Source organism: Podarcis cretensis (genome assembly GCF_951804945.1).
Source record: "Podarcis cretensis genome assembly, chromosome: 13".
Classification (NCBI taxonomy): Eukaryota; Metazoa; Chordata; class Lepidosauria; order Squamata; family Lacertidae; genus Podarcis; species Podarcis cretensis.
This window is the reverse complement of record NC_137182.1, coordinates 5115200-5137665: the sequence shown is the minus strand read 5'-3', so window position 1 is coordinate 5137665 and position 22466 is coordinate 5115200. Positions and strand designations below refer to the sequence as shown.

The following is a 22466-nucleotide window of genomic DNA, read 5'->3' as shown; positions in this document are numbered from 1 at the left end:
CAGAGCCACACACGGAAACGCCGTTTACCTTCCCGCTGGTAAGCGGTCCCTATTTATCTACTTGCACCTGGAGGTGCTTTCGAACTGCTAGGTTGGCAGGCGCTGGGACCGAGCAGCGGGAGCGCACCCCGCCGCAGGGATTCGAACCGCCGACCTTTCGATCGGCAAGTCCTAGGCGCTGAGGCTTTAACCCACAGCGCCACCTGCGTCCCCTACAACAACATATACTTCAGTTTAATTCTGCTAGAGGCTAGAGTTAAAACTGTGACTTAACGGAGCCAAAAGCCTCTGCTAAGAAAACCTCAGAAAAAACAAATTTATCTTGAATAAACATTGATTGCAGGAAGTTTTCTCAAGAACAGGCTTCAAGTGGAAGGGAAGGGGGAGCGAGTTTAAGAATTAATCACAAATTTATTCCAGAAATCATATTTAAAGGACCTCTCGATACACAAGACACAGATGCAGGAGCCAATTGCTTTTAACAATGACTCAAAAAGTTTTCCAAGTTACATCAGCTGCACGAGGCACCCTCTATTCAACATTAAGGGTGAGAATGTTCAGCCAATCAGAGCACCAGATTGGCTGAACATTCAGTACTCCAGCACACAAAAAGGACCCGATAACACTGCTCCGTTGGCAGGGTAAGAATTTGCTATTTTATTATTTTGAAGAGAGACTTAAAATGACATTTAGTACCATGGTTTCATGTCACCAGTTTTAATTTATAAAGTTGTGAATACTCACCTACTTGATAAATTCATCCATGCTTAGGTGCCCACGTTAATGGATTATTAAAAATGGCAAGCCCGATATCATGTCCAGGCTTGGTGCTGGAATCGCAAGGCCATTATGCAAATCTATGCCAAGACAGCACTTGCAGTACCGTTCTGGTCACCTCACCTCAAAAAGGACATTTGGGAGAAGGAAACCGTTCAGAAAAGGGCAACCAGGAGGATCAGAAAAAGCCACCCTGTACCCAGAAGATTGTGCCAACTGCTGCTCATAACCAATACACCTTCTGGGGAGCAAGGTGATCAAGATGAGGGGCAGCGAAGTGCCAATACACAACAGGTCCAGAAGAAGAGATCTCAGTAACAACTCACTTTTTAGGTGCCCAATTTCCAGTGGTTGCTTGTCCTTCAACTGCTGCAGTTAGCTAACAAGAACTGTAAAAGGTAAAGGGACCCCTGACCACTAGGTCCAGTCGCGGACGACTCTGGAGTTGCGGCGCTCATCTTGCTTTACTGGCCGAGGGAGCCTGCGTTTAGCTTCCGGGTCATGTGGCCAGCATGACTAAGCCGCTTCTGGCGAACCAGAGCAGCGCATGGAAATGCTGTTTACCTTCCCGCCGGAGCGGTACCTATTTATCTACTTGCACTTTGACGTGCTTTCAAACTGCTAGGTTGGCAGGAGCAGGGACATAAAAATGACAGTAACAGCCAATGGCAACCAATGAGTTTCATAGCCAAGTTGAACCCAGACCTCAACACTCTGCCCACTTCACCATACTGGCTCAACATGCAATTTGTGTTCATGTGAACATAATAGGCATGCAAACTTCATCTTCTACTTGAAGTACAGTGGAACCTCAGTTTTCAAACGTAATCCGTTCCGGAAGTCCGTTTTGACTTACAAAACGTTCGAAAACCAAGGATCAAAGGGCTGTCAGCAAGTTCCATTGAGAAAAATGGAGAAACGCGCCTCAGAAGCCATTCGACTTCCAAGGTGTGTTCAAAAAACAGAAGCATTCACTTCCGGGTTTTCTGTGTTCGGCTTCCGAGACGTTCGAAAACCAAGGTTTGACTGTATTTCAGAACTGTTACAGCTGCCAATAACACCACCGGCAGCAGGAGATGTACCGTAGCTTGGTCAACGGCAAAGCAGGTAAAACGTTTGCTGCCATCTTTCTCCTTTCCTTGCTACTGCCCCCCTCCCCCCCAAAGGAGGAGGGAAACCAGACCATCCCTGGAGGAAGACATGGGATCCACCAGCCCTCTGCAGATTTGCAACATCTGGCCTGATACCAGACTTTTGGGTGGGCTGGGGAGGTTAAAGGGGGGGGGGGGTTGTTTGCAAATTGGTGGGTGGAAGTATTATTTATTATTTGAGTATAATATTATTTGTTGTTATTTATATGGAGGGTGTGTTGTGTTTGTTTCGCTCTCCCCTTTTTTCTTTGCTTATGGTAGTGTGTGTACAGCTGTAAGTCACTTGGGTGACAAGCAACTAATAAGTCAATCAAACAAACAAACAAACAAACAAACAAACATGAAACAAAAGAAGCCCTGATCTACTCTGTAATCAGCAGACTGGAACGGAGAATTGCTTTACAAGAGTTGGTCCAAGGAACAAGGGCACAAACAGCTTTGCAGAGCGTTTGGTACGTGAAACAACTATCTGCACATTTTCCAGAGGTGTATAAAGAGCAATTGCAAGACCTTTTCTATTTTTACAGCTTTGTTGACTCACACAAGATGCTTTCAACTAATATCCTTTGGCACTGCAGGCACCTACATGTAACTGTTGCAAATTTTGCATCCAAAGTATTTGTACAACTAGAAATTACAGCTTACATTACGGGTTAGATTTTAGTTTATACCCATAAGAGACAAGCGCAAATGTATCCCTATCGTGTTTTATTACTTTCTTGATATTATATGTGAGCTGGAACTGGTCTGTGACCGAAATAATAAATTAATTCATTCATAAGAGAAAATCAAACTTAGGTTATGGTATCATAGCTGCCTGCTGTGGAAACAAGATTTATCTTCGGCTTCTTGAAGGAGCGTCTCCACCCCCATCGTTCAGCCCGGACACTGAGGTCCAGCGCCATGGGCCTTCTGGCAGTTCCCTCCCTGCGAGAAGTGAGGTTACAGGGAAACAGGCAGAAGGCCTTCTCGGTAGTGGTGCCCACTCTGTAGAATGCCCTCCCATCAGATGTCAAGGAAATAGACAACTAGCTTACTTTTAGAAGACATCTGAAGGCAGCCCTGTATAGGGAAGTTTTTTATGTTTGGTGTTTTACCATGTTTTTAATATTATGCTGGGAGCCACCCAGTGTGGCAGGGTATAAATAAATTATTATTATTATTATTATTATTATTATTATTATTATTTATTATTATTATTATTATTATTATCAGTTGTTATTGACACATTTTGTGGACAAATTGTGCAGCTGTCTGTCCCATTTTACCATTCATCGCCCCCCCCGCCCCCCTCAAATTTTGAGGGCAGGAGTAAAGGCCCTGAGCTCAGAAAGCAGCAATCTCAAAAATAAGCTATGTGTTTCTGTATGTCGGATGGGTAATCCCCAGCCCTGCAGATGTTATGGGGTTCCTAAGTTCCACCAGCCAAGGTAATGGCAGTGGAAACCCAACACCACCTGGAAGGGCATGGATTAGCCATCCCTGCTTGGAAGGTACAGGAAGCAGCTTTTCAACTCCACCCAAGCTTCACGACTCGAGTTCTTCACCAAACTCTTTGTTGTGCTAAACTGTTATATAAAAACAACCTCCATTACATGAGGAACCTTTCTCCATTTCACGCACCTCAAAGGAAGCTGCCTGCTGCCTCCCACCCAGCACAGAGAGCACCAACATTACATCACTACGAAAAACTCTCCATGGAGCTATGTCAGTCCAATTACCAGTGAGTTCTGCTCTTTCCCGACGCATCAAATATTTGACCACCCCAGTTGTTGTCCTGCCTGACCTTACTCGGGTCTCCTTCTACAATGTCTACCAGCTTTTCAGGCTGCCCTCGGCTGGCTTCCTTTCCAGCCCTGCAAATTCCGGGACAGAGAAGAGCTTTGTTTTAGGAGGTTCACATTCACAGCTTTGTCTGCTGCCACAAAACGATCCCTCAAGCTGCAGATCAAGCTTTCCAGCAGCTTACACATTCTTCAAGAGCTAGATTTCTTGTGCATACAGATCACTTTTTACAAGACCCAGCCTAAAGAGCTGCTCTTATATACATATTGCACAGCTCTAACATGCTCTGCTTTTATTTGGATAATTGAGTTTAAATAATTAAATGTTACTCTTGCAACTAAACCGAAGTCCTATTTTAAGAAACATACTCTGTGAAGACAGAGCACCCAGACAGTTAATTATTTCACATTTCTTTCATTAGCTGTCAATGCATAAAACAATGAGTTTTTCAGTTAACACAACGGTTTGAGAAATACTTACTTCCTTTAGTCAGACAATAAGTTTATAGCCAGTATTTTAAACACATTTTGATTGCGGGACCATCATTTTAATCCAGAAAGAAAACTAAAAGGTACAAACAAGTAGATTACTAATGAGTTAATAACATCAATTAGAGCTTGGTGCTCCCCTTTTCTTCTTTAATTTCTATGACGGGGGGGGGGGAATCCCTTCTAATTTAATAGCATGGCTGTATTAAACACTTTTTAAAAAGTAATGCAGCTACTGTAGAAACAACATTAAGTCAGCAAGATGGCAGGTATGAGTTCTGGATATGCCATATAAATCCAGTCACCGATAACCCCAAGCAACTTTTGGGTATTCCAAAATAAATGAGTCATTGCCTACAGTACTAAAATTCAAAGAACATATCAAACTTGTATTTCTTCATTCACTAGAACAGCCTTCCGTATACAGAAGGAGGATTTTGATGTGTTTCATACAGACAAGACTTTTTTTAAAAAAAAGCTTTGAAGTCTGCAGACTGTGTTACTTACAAGTCTTTACACTACTCATGGGAAATAAGTTGTATTTTTAGTAAAACATTACATTTCTCTTCTTCTTGTTGTGATTAAGGTGCCAGTTCCAAAATCCCAAAATCAAAAACTCAGTATGATAAAAACAGTCAACCATTCTAAAAAATGCAACAGAAAAGACAAATCTCACCTGTTTATTTGCAGGCTGATTCTGAGGTAGAGATCCAGGGGCCAAGACAGGTGAGCTTGTGGGGCTGCAAAGCTCAGGAAAAGGGTTCGGTATGGCAGGCAAAGAGGATGTTCTGAACTGTTCCTCCTCTTGAAGGCGTCTGCAGAACAAAAGAAGGTTTTCAGGTGGGTACCTGGTCAGTATTAAAGGTAAAGGTACCCCTGCCCGTACGGGCTAGTCGTGTCCGACTCTAGGGTTGTGCGCTCATCTCACTTAAGAGACCGGGAGCCAGCGCTGTCCGCAGACACTTCCGGGTCACATGGCCAGTGTGACGATGCTGCTCTGGCGAGCCAGCACCAGCGTAGCACACGGAAACGCCGTTTACCTTCCCGCTATAAAGCGGTACCTATTTATCTACTTGCACTTAGGGGTGCTTTCAAACTGCTAGGTGGGCAGGAGCTGGGACCGAAAGACGGGAGCTCACCCCGCCGCGGGGATTCGAACCACCAACAATATGATCGGCAAGTCCTAGACGCTGAGGTTTTACCCACAGCGCCACCCGCGTCCCATACCTGGTCAGTATTAGCCTCAGTTAAAGTTGGTGCAGATGTAACCCTAAGTTTTGGTTAAAGATGCCATGGCAGGGAATAGGGAGGGAAAATCATGTGTCAGATGGCAGGGCAGGGAAGCACACGAACATCTATCTGAAACTCAGGAAATGCTGTGCAAAATATTATTTAATTTATATACTACGGCTTCTAAGGCCAAGGACTGGTTCGATTATTCCTAAACAAAACCACTAAAATAAGATAGTACTTGTCCCATTGCACACAGATAGTAACTGAAGCAGAGGGGAAATGTAATTCGCTTAGTTCTTGGCTATTGTCAGAATCCAGGACTATGTATTTTTCTATTGGGCTACACTGGCTTGCCATGTTGGTGTGCTCCAGAACTCTTAAAAGGAAGGCATTGCTTTATCGCTTCCATACCTGACTGCCATGATGCGTACTGGCTGAGACCTCTGCACTTTCTGCTTTGGAGATACAGGCTGCAGTGAATTTGTTCCTGAGGCTGGCAGCTGGCCATTGTGAAGGAGTGGGGTGCTTTCTGAATGCACGTTGTAGGGGGTGTACAAACTTTCAAATGAGGAGTTCATATCATTAACTAACGCTTCCAAGTCCACATCATCATCTGAAAAGAAACAAGAAGACAGACACACTGACAGTCAGAAGCAACAAAACAGGGGCACAGCTGGCACTACTGGTGCATATTGGAGAAAGAATGTAAGGGACAGGTTTGCCCAGGTAGGTGGAACACATACTGGACTGATTCAGTTGCAATGCTAAGCCAGAATTTAGCATTTTGAGAAAGCACTCCTCTTTCTACACACCCCACCCCTTCAACAGCACTCCTTTCACTTCTGTTTTACGTTGACCACAGCTTGTGACGTCATTGAACTTGGGTTAATTTTTAATATGGGTCGAAGCAATAAGCCGATTTCTAAGGTCAATAGACTGCAAGAGGGCTGGAGTGTCGCTTAGGAGCCGACCACATCACAGCGTAGAAAGCAAAGAGACATCCCACTGCATCCTCAAGGAGCCACCTGGCAAAACTGTTCCGTGTTGTCTGAAGGTTGGTTACTCCTGTCTCAAGAGGACGGACCTCTGGAGCTATTCTCCTATTGATTTACAAAGCCCTGAACAACTTGGGCCCAGGAAACCTCAGGGATCACATGAACCTTTTATATTCCAGCTTGTTCACTGGGATCATCTGCAGGAATGTCTCTGGTCATTCCCCAAGTTGGTGAGGATCGTTTGTCGACAACAAGAAATTTAGCCATTAGTCTAAAATAGTCATTGGCCCAGTCCTGTGGAACTCTCTCCCAATAGATTCAGTGGGTATCTTCTGTGCCAACTTCTAAATGCCTGCTGAAAGCTTTTATTCTGCTTGGTCTATGCAGGCAATTAAGAGTAAACCTCCCACAATGGTTTACTGATGCTTGCTTTTAACATTTTTGCTTTTAATTTGTTTTTAATGCTTTTAATTTTGGGGGGCTTTTATCTTTCTACTGTTATAAACTGCTTTAATATGTTTTGCGCTTTAGCGGTATATAAATACTTTTAAAAAATAAATATGGGGTCATGTGTGTTTTTCGTAGCGCTCTGCTTAGAATCTTTACAACCAGGATTAAGCAGAGTTGTCAGAGATGGAGAGCAGCACAAAGTAAAAGGTGGCTGGTGGATTTGAACCAGGAAACCAGCAGGTGGCAGTGCTTCCTTTGAAAATTGCAGACACAATACTTGCACTTACTCTCAGGAACCAAGTATTTGTAATCCAGGACTTCATAAATAAATAAATAAATAAGTGATTGTTTGCACATTTTAAGCCAAACTAGCTGATATGACTGAGGAAAATAAGAGCAACTAAATTAGAATGCCAGTAAAAATTACTGAAACATTTCATAATATGCTAGTACTTGAAACACTCTTTCAGGTTCGTTCACCAAGCCTGTGTTTAGAACTGGAAATTGAAAAGGCATACAAAGGACTAAGGCTTCCCAGAGTTGGAAACCAGGCTTAAGCGAATCCCAGGCTGAGCGTCTGGCTGGGCAGACTAAGAACAGCTCCGTCTTCTAATTCATGATATAGCCATACCTTTGGGAAAATGTGATATGGCACTGAAGTGCATTCACACCAATGCTTCTTTGGGGTGCGGGACATGGCCATACGATGTGCCCCCGTAGCATTTAAGAAACAAAATATGTAGGAAAAGAAACTTGGGGGTTCCTATTAGATACAAATGCCACATATGAAATTAGGGGTTTTTTGCACTACTCTACCCATGATTTTGCTTCATAGCACTCATACCAGTCTTTGGGGAACTCCACTTTGTACATCCCTCCACTAGAAGAATTATCCATTGATTCCCGCTCTCTGCTTCCTGTTTCTCGGCCAGTTACTGATCCACAAGAGGGCCCTCTCCTCTTATTCCAGAATTCCCAAGCTTATTCAGGGCTCTTTGGTGGTGAGGTGCATTGCCGACAACTTTTTAAATGTCTAAAGGCACAGTGTCAACTGGATCACCTCTAACAGGCTTGTTGGCCCTCTCAAAGCACTCTAATAGGTTACTGAGCCAGGGTTCACTTGCAGAAGCCATGCCGGTTCTGCCCTTTGGCATGAGGGATAGGGAGCCAATGGCTCTTCGGTCACCCTGCTAGGAGATGCAAGTTTCTCATCCCTGTTCTATATGCTTAGCAATTCTACTAACAATGCCTTCCACTAGTTTACCCAGAACAGACACTAGGCTATCAAGCCTTTAAGTTTCAGGACTTCCTCCAGATCTTTTTTTTAAAAAAAAAACACAGAAATTGGAATTACATTGGGCACTTGGCAATCCTGAATTAGAGAGGCTGGTCTTAAGATATTTTTGTTAGAAGATCAGCAATTTCACACTTGAGTCCTTTAAGAACTCTTGGGTGGATGCCATCTGGATCTGGTGACATGCCAGTTTTTATTTTGTCAACATGGCCCAGAACTTTATCTATTGTCCCTACTATTTGCCTCAGTTTCCCAGACGGGAGATGCAAACAATTCATTCAGCTTCTCTGCAATCTCCTTATCCTCCTTTATTTGCTCCTCAAAGTTCTTTTTTAGCATCCCTTGTTCTCATTTTCTAAACAAAGCCTTCTTGATTCCAAGAGCTTCTTTGATTCTGCTTATCTTTGCCCTGGGGTGCTACCTTTATGCAGGGCTGGTCCAAGACATTTGGGCACCTGAGATGGACCCCAAAATGCCATGCCATCCCTCCCCTCCCCGCCAGGGAAGAAGGGGGTGAGGGTAGCTGTGGACCCTGCTTCTTGAGGCAGTCACCTCACCTTGCCTTTCTGGATCTGCAGTATACATTCTAGCTGAGATCCTAATACTGCTTTTTAAAAAACAAAAAAACTCCCAAGCATTTGGGAGAGAGTTGCCTTTGACTTCAGTCTTCCCATTAACAGCATTTGCAGGAACGGTGTAAGGTGGCATGTAAAATACTTTTAAAAATGCGAACATATGGCACCGTTGAGGCACCTGAGCAATTGTTGTGCTGTTCAGAAACTGCTTTTGTCTCAGTTCTTGCGTCCAAACCAGAAAGGGAAGCCTCAGGAGCCATCTCCAATGGCTGCCAATTCCCAGAGCACCTACAGGCAACCAGGCCGCGTGATCCAGCCATTGCCACACCCTGTTATCAGGCAAGTCTGGAGCTGCCACTCCTCACAGCAGGAAGACGAGTTGCTGTTCTCTGATAGGAGGAGCAAGGAATGCCCCCTTCCAGGTTTTTTGGTCTTGTTGGTTTTTTGCCTTTGTTCAGGCAAATTGCACATAGCAGCACACATACTGCCATGAGGGTGAACTCTCCTTGCTGGAAACGTGGGGCAAAGAGTAGTTTAGGAGACCTTAAGGCACGACGGCCTGCTGCTACTTTGGAAATAAATGCTTCCTTCAGGTACTGAGTGAGCTTCTGTGTGATGCAGACATGTTAACCAGGACTCAGTGCCGGAAGCTAATAAGGAACACATCATCTCTCTCCTCATTGATATGAAACCTCACATGAACCTGCTTGGCAGGGGGTTGGACGCAATGGCCCTTGTGGTCTCTTCCAACTCTATGATTCTATGAACCATCTCAAAATTAAGCTCCACTTCCCAAAACCACTTGTAACAGATTATCCTAAAATCACAATGAACTAGTCCCAAACATTCTGAATTTCTCACAGATCAGCAGGTTTTCTCCCCTAAAAGGCAGCTACTGTGAGTGAGACAACTATTGATAGACACTCCTGTTTTTGTAAAAAGAAAAGAAAGAAAGGACCCCTGACAGTTAAGTCCAGTCACGAACGACTCTGGGGTTGTGGTGCTCATCTCGCTTTACTGGCCGAGGGAGCCGACGTTTGTCCGCAGACAGTTTTCCTGGGTCATGTGGCCAGCATGACTAAGCCACTTCTAGAGAACCAGAGCAGTGCACGGAAACGCCGTTTACCTTCCTGCCAGAGCAGTACCCATTTATGTACTTGCACTGGTGTGCTTTCGAACTGCTAGGTTGGCAGGAGCAGGGACCGAGCAACGGGAGCTCACCCCGTCGCGGGGATTTGAACCGCCGACCTTCCGATCGGCAAACCCAAGGCTCAGTGGTTTACACCACAGTGGTTTACACCCGCATCCCATCCTCTTTTTGTACCACAACACAAAAGATCCAGGAGAACATGAATTTCAACCATCAGCTTGTGGAGAATTGTTCCGATAAAGCACAGGCTGTAGTCAAAATTCATTCTTGGCTTACTGCTTGCGCTCTGGGAGAGACAAACCATTAGCCTGAGTTTGCATGTAATGCTAAGCCAAACCAGAGCACAGTTCCCAGTAGCATTGCAGCTGCATGGCCAGGGAAGGAGCAGAGCAGCCAAAGTTTCCCCTGTGAATACCCACGGGCATTTTCACTTAGCCAGGGTTTTAGAGTGGTGCTACATGCAAAATGGGCTGCAACGCTTCTCCCATTAGCCATGGTTAGGAGGCAGAAGCATTTCCCCAACATGTGAATTCTTGAAGGGTGGATGAGGGCAGATAATGCATGTATGTGCAAGCCCACATATCATAACACGCCCGCTGACCCCAAACACACACCTCACTTCCCAACCATCGCCACACTGCACAGAGTAGGGCTGAAGGAATCTTCTTTGAACATGAGTTCATGCTTAGTATCAGTCACCAACTGCATGAAGATTCCCACTCTCTTCTCCCTGCTTAGTAGCCAACCTGGAGAAGCGTTCGCTTCTTTGCAGATTTGTAGTTTCTCCCAATGAAAATATTGTGCTATTGTTGAGTTTGATTTTTTTTCCTCCCCCGTATGGAGAAACACAGCCAGCTAAACTCTGTTCTTCTTACCTCCTTGATGATTTAATGAGAGGCGGCTTGACTGTTCTTGGAATCCGGGTTCCACTAGATCACGTCGAGTATGTGCGGATGTCTGATCTACACTGTCCTAGCAAAAGGAAAAAAGCAGGAGATCTCATTCAGAAATGACATGAACAACCTCTGCCGCTCAGAATATAAAGAGAACTGGTCTCTTATGGAAAATAAAGCAGCAAGCAGGGCCATTCCAGGCGTTGTTCAACCCCAACTCCCATCGGCCCTTGTCAGGATGATGAGAGTGGTAGTCCAGCAACACCTGGAGGGCCAAAGGGTCCCCACCCCTGCTGTAGGAGGGCCTGGAAACCAAGCCTGATGAGGAGCGGTTGAAGGAGCTGGGATGTTTAGCCTGGAAAAAAGGAGACTGAGAGGAGATATGAAAGCCATCTTCAAATATCTCAAGGGCTATCGCATAGAAGAGGGAACAAGCTTGTTTTCTACTTGTTTTATTCATAAATTAACAGAAAAGCAAGAGCAAGCCTTGGCTGAATTTCGGTTACAGTTCACACCCTACAAATCTGTGCAGATCAACTGCTGTCATCAGGCCTACACTGTGGACCATATGGTAAAGGGATCTTTCCTAGCAACTAACAGTCCCTGGAATCTGTCTGGAATGCCAGGGCCATATCCTGGAAGATATGAGGCAATCAAAGGGGACAGAGGCACTGAAATGAAATGGCTCCAGAAATGAAATGGCTTAGGCATTATGTGCATTACTTTCCCCAAACATCTTGCTGCCTGAAGTGGAACCCAAATGTGTGTGCCCTCCTGCGCTATTCCCTTCATCTTTGTAAGTTTTCCTGATCCACAACTAGTGATGTGAGGTAAGAATATTCTCAAGAATGAGAATATTCTCAAGAATACTCTCTGCTAGAAAATTCTACGGAGAATATTCTCCACAAACTGTAAATTCCAATGAAAGAACCAGTTTTACAACCCACATTTAAAAAATCTAGTAAATAATAAGTCAAGCTGTGATATTGCCAGTGTAAGTAATGAATATTGATTTATTTATTTTTAATCCAGTAACATTACTAGGCATTGTGTCATTCACCACTAGCAGCTCTGAAATGTGAGCTACAAAAAAAAAAATGTTTTTTTTTTTAAAAAAAAATGCTATTCATTTAATTTGATGAACATTTGAATTCATATGTATTTCAACTACAGTGGTGCATTGGTTTACAACCATAATCCGTTCCAGAGGTCCGTTTGTAAACCAAAACAGGTTGTAACCCAAGGTGCACTTTCGCCAATGGGGCCTCCCCAAAAAAATTCGTTCGGAATCCAAAAAAATGGGTTATAATCCAAAAAAAGTTTGGAAACCAGGACACGAGCTTCCGGGTTTGATGTGTTTGTAATCCAAAATGTATGCAAACCAGACTGTTTGCAAATCAAGATACCACTATATATGTAATAGTCTTTTTTTCTATTTTGGTGTGACCTTATTCTTAGCAATTCTATACCCGTGGCCATACAGCGTGATATTTTAAAGTACCTAGGCCTATACAATTATGTGTAACAGCATATGAGTTGGCCTTGATTTAAATAGTTGACGTTTCTATATTTTTATTTAGTTCCAGTAACTGGTTTTTGAACTGCCATTCAGTGGTACAAGGTGCCATTTACCAGAGACTGACATACTGAAATATATTACCATATAATCATAATATATTTAATGTTAATGGCTTATCTTTTATATGTATGCATATAGTTTTATTTATCAAGCTGTTTTAGTCACCAAAACAGTTATTAAGTGTTACAGCCATTAGAAGAATAAGATAGCCTATTACTGAATTTACATATATCAAACCTTAACATGCCAGTTGTACTTTTTGACTTGTCCTATAACATGTACATGTTCCAATGGAATAATAAAATATGACTTAACTACAGTGGTACCTCAGTTTACGAACTTAATCCGTTCCAGAAGTCCGTTCTTAAACCAAAACCATTCTTAAACCGAGGCACGCTTTCCCTAATGAGGCCTCCCACCACTGGTGCCCTTCCACCATTCGGATTCCGTTCTTAGACCGAGGTAAAGTTCTCAAACCGGGACACTATTTTTGGTTTTGCGGAGTTTGTAAACCAAATCGTTCTTAAACCGGGCTGTTCTTAAACCGAGGTACCACTATACTGAGTTTCCTCATACCAAACCTTAACATGACAATTATTGGTGCCATCACCAGTGAATATTCTCCTATTTTAAATGAAAATTTTCTAATATTCTCATTAATCGAGAATATTCTTCAAAAGATTTTTCTGTAGAATTTAACATCACTACCCACAACCATTGGGCGTTGCACGTGACCTTTCACAACCTAGGTTAAAATTAAACCTGGCACACTAAAAAAAACAAAAGAAAAAACCACGGTGAGCTGCTCAATGCAAGTTTAGAAGTGTGCTCAGTTTCATTTGAGTCTGGGTTGGTCACAGGCAACACTAAACCTCCACAGAGAAACGGGGCACTCATTATCCCAGAGGCTCACCCCCTAAATCCAGATTTCAGTTGTACACTGAAATGCGCCTTAATTTTGTCCTCAGAAAATGCAGTTTATTTTGCCTGAGGAGGTTTTGTACTGTGCTCAGACATTCACCTACGTATCATTTCACCGTCTATATTTATACAAGGTGTTTAAAGACAAATAACAGCAGGTTGCCAACTGCAACAGCAATCTAGGTGGACATAGGAGCAAGGTCAGAAGATTAGAAAGTGTTCTGTGTCGTGCCCAATCCCTGCCCAGGCTGCAAATATTCTGTGCGCAGAGAGACCAGGCTTGCAATATCTCGCCATATATTTATACTTGGGGAAATGAATACTGTCTTCCTTCTAGCAATAAAGATTTTTAGTCAAAACTCAAGGGATGCTTTCATTTGACTTCACTGCTGCAGTGAGTTAAATGCTGCTTCAGACCCTACTTTTAAAACATTACCCACCATAAAATAAATTCACATTGCCCATTTGATCCAATTATACAAGACACCTTCAAGAAAATAACTGACACAAGGGAATCAGGAGGTTTTAGACCATGAGTAGGGGGCCAGGTCCAGCCCAGTCGCCTTCTCAATCCAGCCCGTGGATGGTCTGGGAACCAGCGTGTTTTTACATGAGTAGAATGTGTCCTTTTATTTAAAAAGCATAGGAATTCATTCATTCCCCCCCAAATATATATATATATATAGTCCGGCCCCTCACAAGGTCTGAGGAACAGTGGACTGGCCCCCTGCTGCAAAAGTTTGCTGACCCCTGTTTTAGACCAAATGACCAGTAGCGGTTTCCAGATATTTCAGCTTTAAGGTGAGGGTTTGTTGCACTACTCTGCAGAGCACCTTTGCAAAATATGGTCCTGATGAGCCCACACTCCTGATGACTTTCCCCTGAAGGGATGCAGCCACCAGCTTAAACCAAAAAATGGCGCCTCACCTCTGGTTTAGATTTTTTAAAAATGAAGGCATGTGCTGTGGTCAAAAACATATGTGCTTCCTAGGGCTAATCATTGAGGGGGGTGGGAGTACAGCTTGAGTTTTCTTTTATTTGACTAGTATCAATTCCAATTGCCCAATCTGACTCGATTTGTTGCAATTTGTAAATGAGATACAGAAAGTGGTTTTGAATCATTTTGATGAGGTGGCAAACAGCAACAGTTGTCACTGTGTTTTCTCCACAGTTGTGTATGTCTGGTTTTAAAGTATAGTGGTAGCTCGGGTTAAGAACTTAATTCATTCTGGAGGTCCGTTCTTTACCTGAAACTGTTCTTAATCTGAGGTACCACTTTAGCTAATGGGGCCTCCTGCTGCTGCCGCGCCGCCGGAGCACGATTTCTGTTCTCATCCTGAAGCAAAGTTCTTAACCTGAGGTACTATTTCTGGGTTAGCGGAGTCTGTAACCTGAAGCGTCTGTAACCCGAGGTACCACTGTACTGCTTTACTTATACTTACTCCGTTTGGAAAAGGAAAATGGTGTATCAAGAACATGGAATGCATTGCTAAAAGTCTACAGTCACTCTACTCAAAACCCACACCAAATATTTATTTAAAGAAGGAATAAGGTATTGGAATTCCAAAAAGATAACTTCTTGTTTGCCTTGTCAATGCCTACTAGACTTCTAATAAATAACTGGTCAATGCATGTGGTTATTCCTAACTGCTTGATGCAGTTTAGGGAATAGAGAAACAGCTGCATTTCTAACTAATACCGAGTGACAGAGATGGTACTGAAAAAGAGGAAATATTAATTTTAATTAAAATGTTGTAATAGAAAAAAATGAAATGTCAACTGCATGAGAGATGTACATTAGCTTGAGAATAAACTCAAAACTGAACATGAAATTCACCCTTCAGTATTACACAAAGCTATTGTTTCCCTTCATCAACAAGCTTTCAAAAGGTTTTCTTAAAAAGATGGAATCTGCCATTAGACCGTTTTATAGTAAAATTCATCCACAGTTGTCCTATATGACTTGTGGACTAAAAAACCCAAACACAGTCTACAAAAACATCAACAACACAATTTTTGCTACCTGCCTCGAACCCACCATTTAGGTCTCCAAAACCTCCAGCCATCAAAGCCTTTCTTCCTCTGCTTCTCAATTCTCCCAACCTTTGTGTCTGTTCTTAAAGCGTTTTGTTCTTGCTTCACTTCAGCCTGAACCCAGGGTTAAGATCAGAACTCGTGCATCTTTTCCCAAAAACCTTGCAAGGAAAGGCAGTACCAATCAGTAGCCAAAGCTTGTAGGGAGAGCGTCAGGAAACCAACGGAAGGTCAGAATGAGCTTAGGCTTAGAAGAGATGTTAAAAATAACAAAAAGGTATTTTGAAACTTTGTTCAGAGCAGGAGGAAGAACCGGGAAATGGTAGCTCCACTGCATTAAGAGGGTGACTTACACCTGGCTTGACACAACCATACATGTGAAAAAGCCTAGGCGATTTACTAAACCACAAGCTAAACATGTTAGCAGGCGATGCAGCAGCTGAAAAGGCAAAAACTATGTTAGGCTGCATCAAGTGAAGTCCAGTGGTCCAGACCATGATATCACTCTGTATTTCTTCAGACTTGAAATACTGTGTCCAGCTCTGAGCACCACAGTTTAGGAAGGATATTGACCAACTAGAATGTGTCCAGAGGAAAAGCAACCAAGATGGTCACCAAGCCTTATGAAGAAAGGCTGAAGGCTTCAGTTATGTTTAGTCTGGGGGAAAACACAATTAAGTGGTGAGATTGTGTTGTCAATATTTTGTTGGGAGTTGCCCTGAGTGGCAGGGCTAACCCTGTCAGATGGGCGGCACATAAATAATAAAATTATTATACTTAATATGATAGCAGTACTGTACTCAAATACCTGAAGCGCTGTCACTTTGATGGAGTGGTTGTTTACGCTGCTCCAGAGGACAGGACCCTAACCAACAGGTTCAACTTACAAGAAAAGGGGTTTAAACTAAACATTAAAAGGTAAAGGACCCCTGACAGTTAAGTCCAGTTGCAGATGACTCTGGGGTTGTGGCACTCATCTCGCTTTACAGGCCGAGGGAGCCGGTGTTTGTCCGCAGACAGTTTTTCCAGGTCATGTGGCCAGCATGACCAAGCCACTTCTGGCGCAATGGAACACCAAAACCAGAGCAGTGCACGGAAACGCCGTTTACCTTCCCGCCAGAGCGGTACCTGTTTATCTACTTGCACTTTGACGTGCTTTCAAACTGCTAGGTGGGCAGGAGCAGGGACTGAACAACGGGAGCTCACCCTGTCGTGGGGATTCAAAGTGCCGACCTTCCGATTGTGGTTTAGACCACAGCGCCACCCGTGTCCCTAAACTAGACATTAGGAAGAGGTTATTGACCCTGCAAACATCTAGGCAGTGGAACAGTGTTCTTGGGGAGGTGGGCTGTCTTTCCTGAGGAACTTTTAAGCAACAATTGGAAGGTCACTTATCAAGAATGCTGTAGCAATGTCTCTCCTGTATTGCAAGGGACTGGGATAGATGCAGCCTCCAGCTCTTCTGATTCTACAACAACACTGCCTGATCGCTAAACCATGGTTATAGAGAGGAAGAGGCTTGTAGCCCTACATCATCCCTTCAGCTTTTGGGTGCAAATTCTTTGCACACATGGTTTCATTTTTCAGTTGACCATGAGACTATGCATTACTTCTACACCAGTGCCTGCAAACCCTTGTTTGCTCCAAACTGCAATGTCTGCAGCTTCTGTGGACTGGCAAGAGCCATGCTGGCTAGGAAAAAGACTTGTGCAGAAGCAAAAGACTACCAGGCCCCATAATTAGGCAAAAAGAAGGGGAGAATGTGAGAAAGGGAGGGAGAGAAGGAAAGTACAGGCAAATATCCACAGCCCTCCCAGCAGTCTTTATGACTTGCACTGCCACAAAGTGGTAATCTTCAGGAAAGGGGTATTTTTCAAATTCAAAGAAAAAGCTCCTTGAAGGAAAGCAAATAAATATGGATAAAAGATCTAATCAGACATTGCACACACTGAATAAGTACTTTTACAGTAATTTTCTGTTGTCTTCTGAATCCAAAACTAATCAAAGCTATCCATCTAAAATAAGAACCAAATTAAATGCAAGCTACATATATAGAGGGGAAAGACTGAGAGAGCACGCACCAACAAGGAACAGCAGTTATCATGAACTGGCACTATTCTCCTCCTGGCAGGCGAGCCCTTCACACTGCCAGTTGCCTCCAAAATTCACAGGGAGTACTTCATTTTCTACTCCTCTGCAACAGCTCATTTTGTTCTTTTGCTCCCTCCCCCCTCAATTTGGGCTATTGACACACTTGAAACAAAAGGAAATTACTGCAATGCTCTGGAAAGAAATACATTCCAGCACTTCTGCAGAAGCAACTACAATGGCTCTTTTAATACTTCATGAACACACTGAAACTGCTGCATTAACTTTCCTCCAATTTCACGAGGCTCCCGCAATTACCAGTGTGGTTTTGGGGAGAGACGTTTCCTTGTGTGCTGTTACTAACGTGCCTCTGCGCACACGAAACGAGGGAAAGCTAATCGATTTCAACCCTCCCCAACGTTCCTGACAAAGGCTAGTTAAAGCATTTGTTATGCCATTTGACGTTATCTATAGATGGAGCAATGCTGCACTGTGGCAGCTATCAAATTCAATGCCTCAAGAAGAAAAATGAAGAAAATTGTGAGAGATCACTACCACTTATATATTTACTTAATATATATATATCACCAATAACAATATCAAATGAGGGATGTATCAAGTACGTTAAGTAAGCTTGCAGTACCCAAATGATCCTCCATGAAAATATTCCCAGGGTAAACCATTTGGGAAAGTGGGGCCCTCGTGACAGGAACAGGGTCAGCTTGTTCTCTGCCCGTTCGAATTTCAGTAGGCCAGCAATTTACAAAGTGGACAAAATACTTCCAAGTTATCTGAAACAAAAGCTGGTGACTGCTGGGACTGCTGTTACAGTGGTACCTCGGGTTAAAAACTTAATTTGTTCTGGAGGTCTGTTCTTAACCTGAAACTGTTCTTATCCTGAGGTACCACTTTAGCTAATGGGGCCTCCCGCTGCCAATGCCGTGCGATTTCTGTTCTCATCCTGAAGCAAAGTTCTTAACCCGAGGTACTATTTCTGGGTTAAGGTAAAGGTAAAGGTACCCCTGCCCGTACGGGCCAGTCTTGACAGACTCTGGGGTTGTGCGCCCATCTCACTCAAGAGGCCGGGGGCCAGCGCTGTCCGGAGACACTTCCGGGTCACGTGGCCAGCGTGACATCGCTGCTCTGGCCAGAGCCGGAGCCGCACACGGAAACGCCGTTTACCTTCCCGCTAGTAAGCGGTCCCTATTTATCTACTTGCACCCAGGGGTGCTTTCGAACTGCTAGGTTGGCAGGCGCTGGGACCGAACGACGGGAGCGCACCCCGCCGCAGGGATTCGAACCGCCGACCTTTCGATCGGCAAGCCCTAGGCGCTGAGGCTTTTACCCACAGCGCCATCTGCGTTCCCATTTCTGGGTTAGTGGAGTCTGTAACCTGAAGCGTCTGTAACCCGAGGTACCACTGGACTGGACTGGACTGCACAAAACTTGAGGAACAGAAGCAGATATCCATGGGACAAACACTGAGTATGACGGTTTACATATAAAAGTTGATGCATTTGTCGTTGGCGCAATACCCAGCTCTATTTCTCAGTAGCATCTGAATCAGGAGAGGCCGTGCAAGCCCTGGACTGCTGCCTGGACTCAGCGGTAGGATGGACAAGTGCCACTAAACGGACTCTGAATAATGGCACGACACAGGCATCGTGGGCGGGCGGTTCTTGAGTCAGGATAATTGGTCAACTGCCTGCTTTGGATGGAGCTGTACTCCCTGTGCAGTCTGGGGGTGCCCTTGGATCCATGTCGCTTGCTAGAGGCCCAGGCGACCTCCTTGGCTCCGAGAGCCTTTTACCAGCTTCAGTTGGCAAGGCAGTGATGGCCGTTTCTGGATCACGATAGCCTGAGCACTGTCACCCATGTACGGGCAACCTCCAGGCTAGTTATTGCAATGTGCTCTATGTGGGGCTGCAGCTGGTGCAAAATGCGGTGGCTCAACTGCTCCCTGGGGTGGAATTCCACCACCACATCATGCCATTGTAGGGGCAAATGCACTGCTTGGCAGTTAGCTACCAAGCAAAGTTCAAGGTGTTTATATCTGTGCAGCTTGGGACCAGGATACCTATAAGTGTCAAACATATAGCTCCTTCCCTTTATATATCAGAAAGGTGCCCTTCTCCATTTTCTTTTCAGCACCCAATAAACACATTCTTCTTTCAACAAGCTCCAATTCCCGGTTGGTATCTGTACTGGATTCGAATTGATTTTATAAATTTGCTGCTGTTGTTTTAAAAGCATATACGCATATAATTGGTTGTGTTTTAATTAAGCATGTGTTACATATATTATGAATAATAACAATTTTTAATAATAATATTAACATACAAGCACACACATTTCTGTGCCCAAACCGTGTGGTAGTTTAGCACAAAGCACAAAGCCAAATTGTCACTTTAGGTGTGCACACTGATCTGTAAGATTTCTGCCTTAAAGGGACACAAAGAGAACCCAACTGAAGCTAAGGCCAGGCAGCCTCCCTGACTCGCCCCACAGTAACTCAAGATTCATGGGCCATACAAACTCAACAAATAAAAACAGATAGAAAACCAATAGGACTGTGGCTGCCATCCATCATATTGACTACATAGGTCATCTGTAATGGACTTTTGTGTCCATAGTCATCTTTGCAAGGAAAGAGGTTGACAGAGAAAACCCAAAAAAACCATGGTTGGAGTCCGCGACCAGGAGGAGGAGGAGTACCAGGAAGAACGGATGAAATTCGAAGACTATTTAGTTAAATATGCTAAGATAGTTTAATTGGAAAAGCTTGCAAATTCCAGATAGGCTTAGGACTTAATTATGTGCTTTTAGAGAATAATATGTTTAAAGTCAAAATGAAAACAAAGTAAGAGGTTAAGTGATTAAGTTAATTTTATGAGAAAATAGGTTTTGGAAAACTGTTACAATGATATACACTGAAATGCAGCCAGGGGAATTTGAGGAAGTCACTTAACAATGTTACTAAGATTGGATCAAGTACAGTTAAGATGTATGTATGTTTGTTTGTTTGTTTAAAATTTTGGGAAACCAATTAAAAAAAAATGGGGGGGGGGACAACATAGTTGGGCACCCATTCCCATGCCCCCTAGCAGCTCTGCCAGGTCCAGAAACCATCCATCAACACTGCTATCAGCTGAGTTGAACTCCGCTTGTTCTCCCCATGGAGAACTCAGCAGCACAGCTGACCCCAGGTTCTTGAGGGTGCCCTGGCCCCATATGGCATTCGGTATGGGGGCAAGTGGGTTTCAGGCAAACTGCCTCATGGGCCACACTGAGACTACACCACACCAAATTAGGACCATGGGATGGAGGTTCTGGTTGCCACACCTCAAAAAGGATACTGGAGAGCCAAAAAAGGTGAAAAACAGAACCACTAAAATGATTGAGGGCTGGAGGAAATCTCATATAAAAGGATGTCACATAAAGGAGGGAGAAAGGTTGTTTTCTGCTGCTCCAGAGAAGCGGACACGGAGCAATGGTTCCAAACTACAAGAAAGAAGATTCCACCTAAACATTAGGAAGAACTTCCTGACAGTAAGAGCTGTTTGACAGTGGAATTTGCTGCCAAGGAGTGTGGTGGAGTCTCCTTCTTTGGAGGTCTTTAAGCAGAGGCTTGACAACCATATGTCAGGAGTGCTCTGATGGTGTTTCCTGCTTGGCAGGGGGTTGGACTCGATGGCCCTTGTGGTCTCTTCCAACTCTATGATTCTATGATTCTATGATATCAGGAAAGGTTCCCAACAGCAGGTCTTGCCTAGGGCTGTCACACATCCGGAATTTCCTAGATGTAGCCGGAATATGGCAGTCGGATACAGTGTCCGGGCAGAAATTGCTGAGATGTTCAGGTTGTATGACAACCCATGTCAGAAGTTTGTATTTTGGTGAATTTCCTTAAAAATAGCTCAAAAACTTAATTTAATTTGACAGCGCCTATATGATATCGAGCAACAAAATAATTTGGACACAATATGGAAATTTTGTCCATGGTATGATTATTTTCTGCCTAGTCATTTTGATATATTGGCACCCTATTTGCAAAATTTAACAATTCCAAAATACAGACACGCTTTCACTTACGCAAGATTAAATATACTGCCTTCAGCTGTACTTGAGGGTTGATTTCAAAAGAAATTCAGCTGGAAAATGTTATGTCCATGTGGAGATAGATGGCAGGATTGAATCAGGAGCTCATGTACTGCTGGCTTGCCCTCTTTATAAAGATTTAAGGCGTGAGGTTTTTACCTCTCTACTACTGTCCATGCCGGGCTGCTCAACCAATGCCACTGTGTCCTTCTTCTAGCAGAACAAGATAATCAGGTGACTGCAAAGATTTTAGCAGGGACACTTAGAATAAGATTTATTATTTGAGGATTGATGTAAACCTCCAGAATGTATTTTGCATAGTTAAGTTTTTACCCCTATCTTCAGTACATTTTATTTTATTGCTATGGCTAATGTAACTAAAAGCTCAAAAACTTCATTTTTTTGAGATTTTGCAAAAAAAAAGTTCAGAGACTCCCCCCCCCCCCCAAAAAAAAACCCCACACACCCCATTGTCACTTTTTGAAATATGGCAACTGGTATTCTGGGTTCATGTCTACACAGAGACTGCATTTGAATTAGAAGCTGAAGTCTTTCACTTTCGCCTCCCTCTTCCACAAAATTATGTGTTATTCACATCAAGGCGTATCTTCTAGCTCCCTGGTCTTCAGCTGGTGGGCTGTGGCCTGATCCAAGGTGCGTCACAAAAGGGGGTCCTAGTTCTGGAAAGACTGAATATGTTTGTTCCAGCTTGCAGGAAACAAGAGATAATTTAATGCCTTTACTTCTGGTGCTTACATGAGCGGAGGGGTGGGATGGAGAGGGAGGGAGGAGCAGAGGAACTGAACTCTGAACTTCCCCTCAAGCTTCTTTTAGTAACTTCATGATGAATCCCTATACTGGAATAAGAGTCACTGATTAAATCACTATGTTATAACGTTCATTTCCTCCTTAACTGAATAAAGAGTTCAAGTGACTGTGCTCGATTACTGCTGTG

General features: G+C 43.6%; 1 protein-coding gene across 3 annotated transcripts in view; it reads right to left on the bottom strand.

Annotated features, from left to right (window-relative positions):
• Positions 1 to 22466, bottom strand: part of GRB10 (growth factor receptor bound protein 10) — a 91295-nt gene that overhangs the window by 36836 nt on the left and 31993 nt on the right. For 2 of the 3 annotated variants that reach the window (XM_079949621.1, XM_079949623.1), the window contains exons 3-5: positions 10774 to 10870; positions 5846 to 6047; positions 4878 to 5016 (exon numbers count right to left, since the gene is read on the bottom strand). In XM_079949621.1, coding sequence (XP_079805747.1) covers positions 4878 to 5016; positions 5846 to 6047; positions 10774 to 10870 — 438 coding nt within the window. The remainder of the gene's footprint in view (positions 1 to 4877; positions 5017 to 5845; positions 6048 to 10773; positions 10871 to 22466) is intronic. The other variant, XM_079949622.1, reaches the window with a different exon arrangement.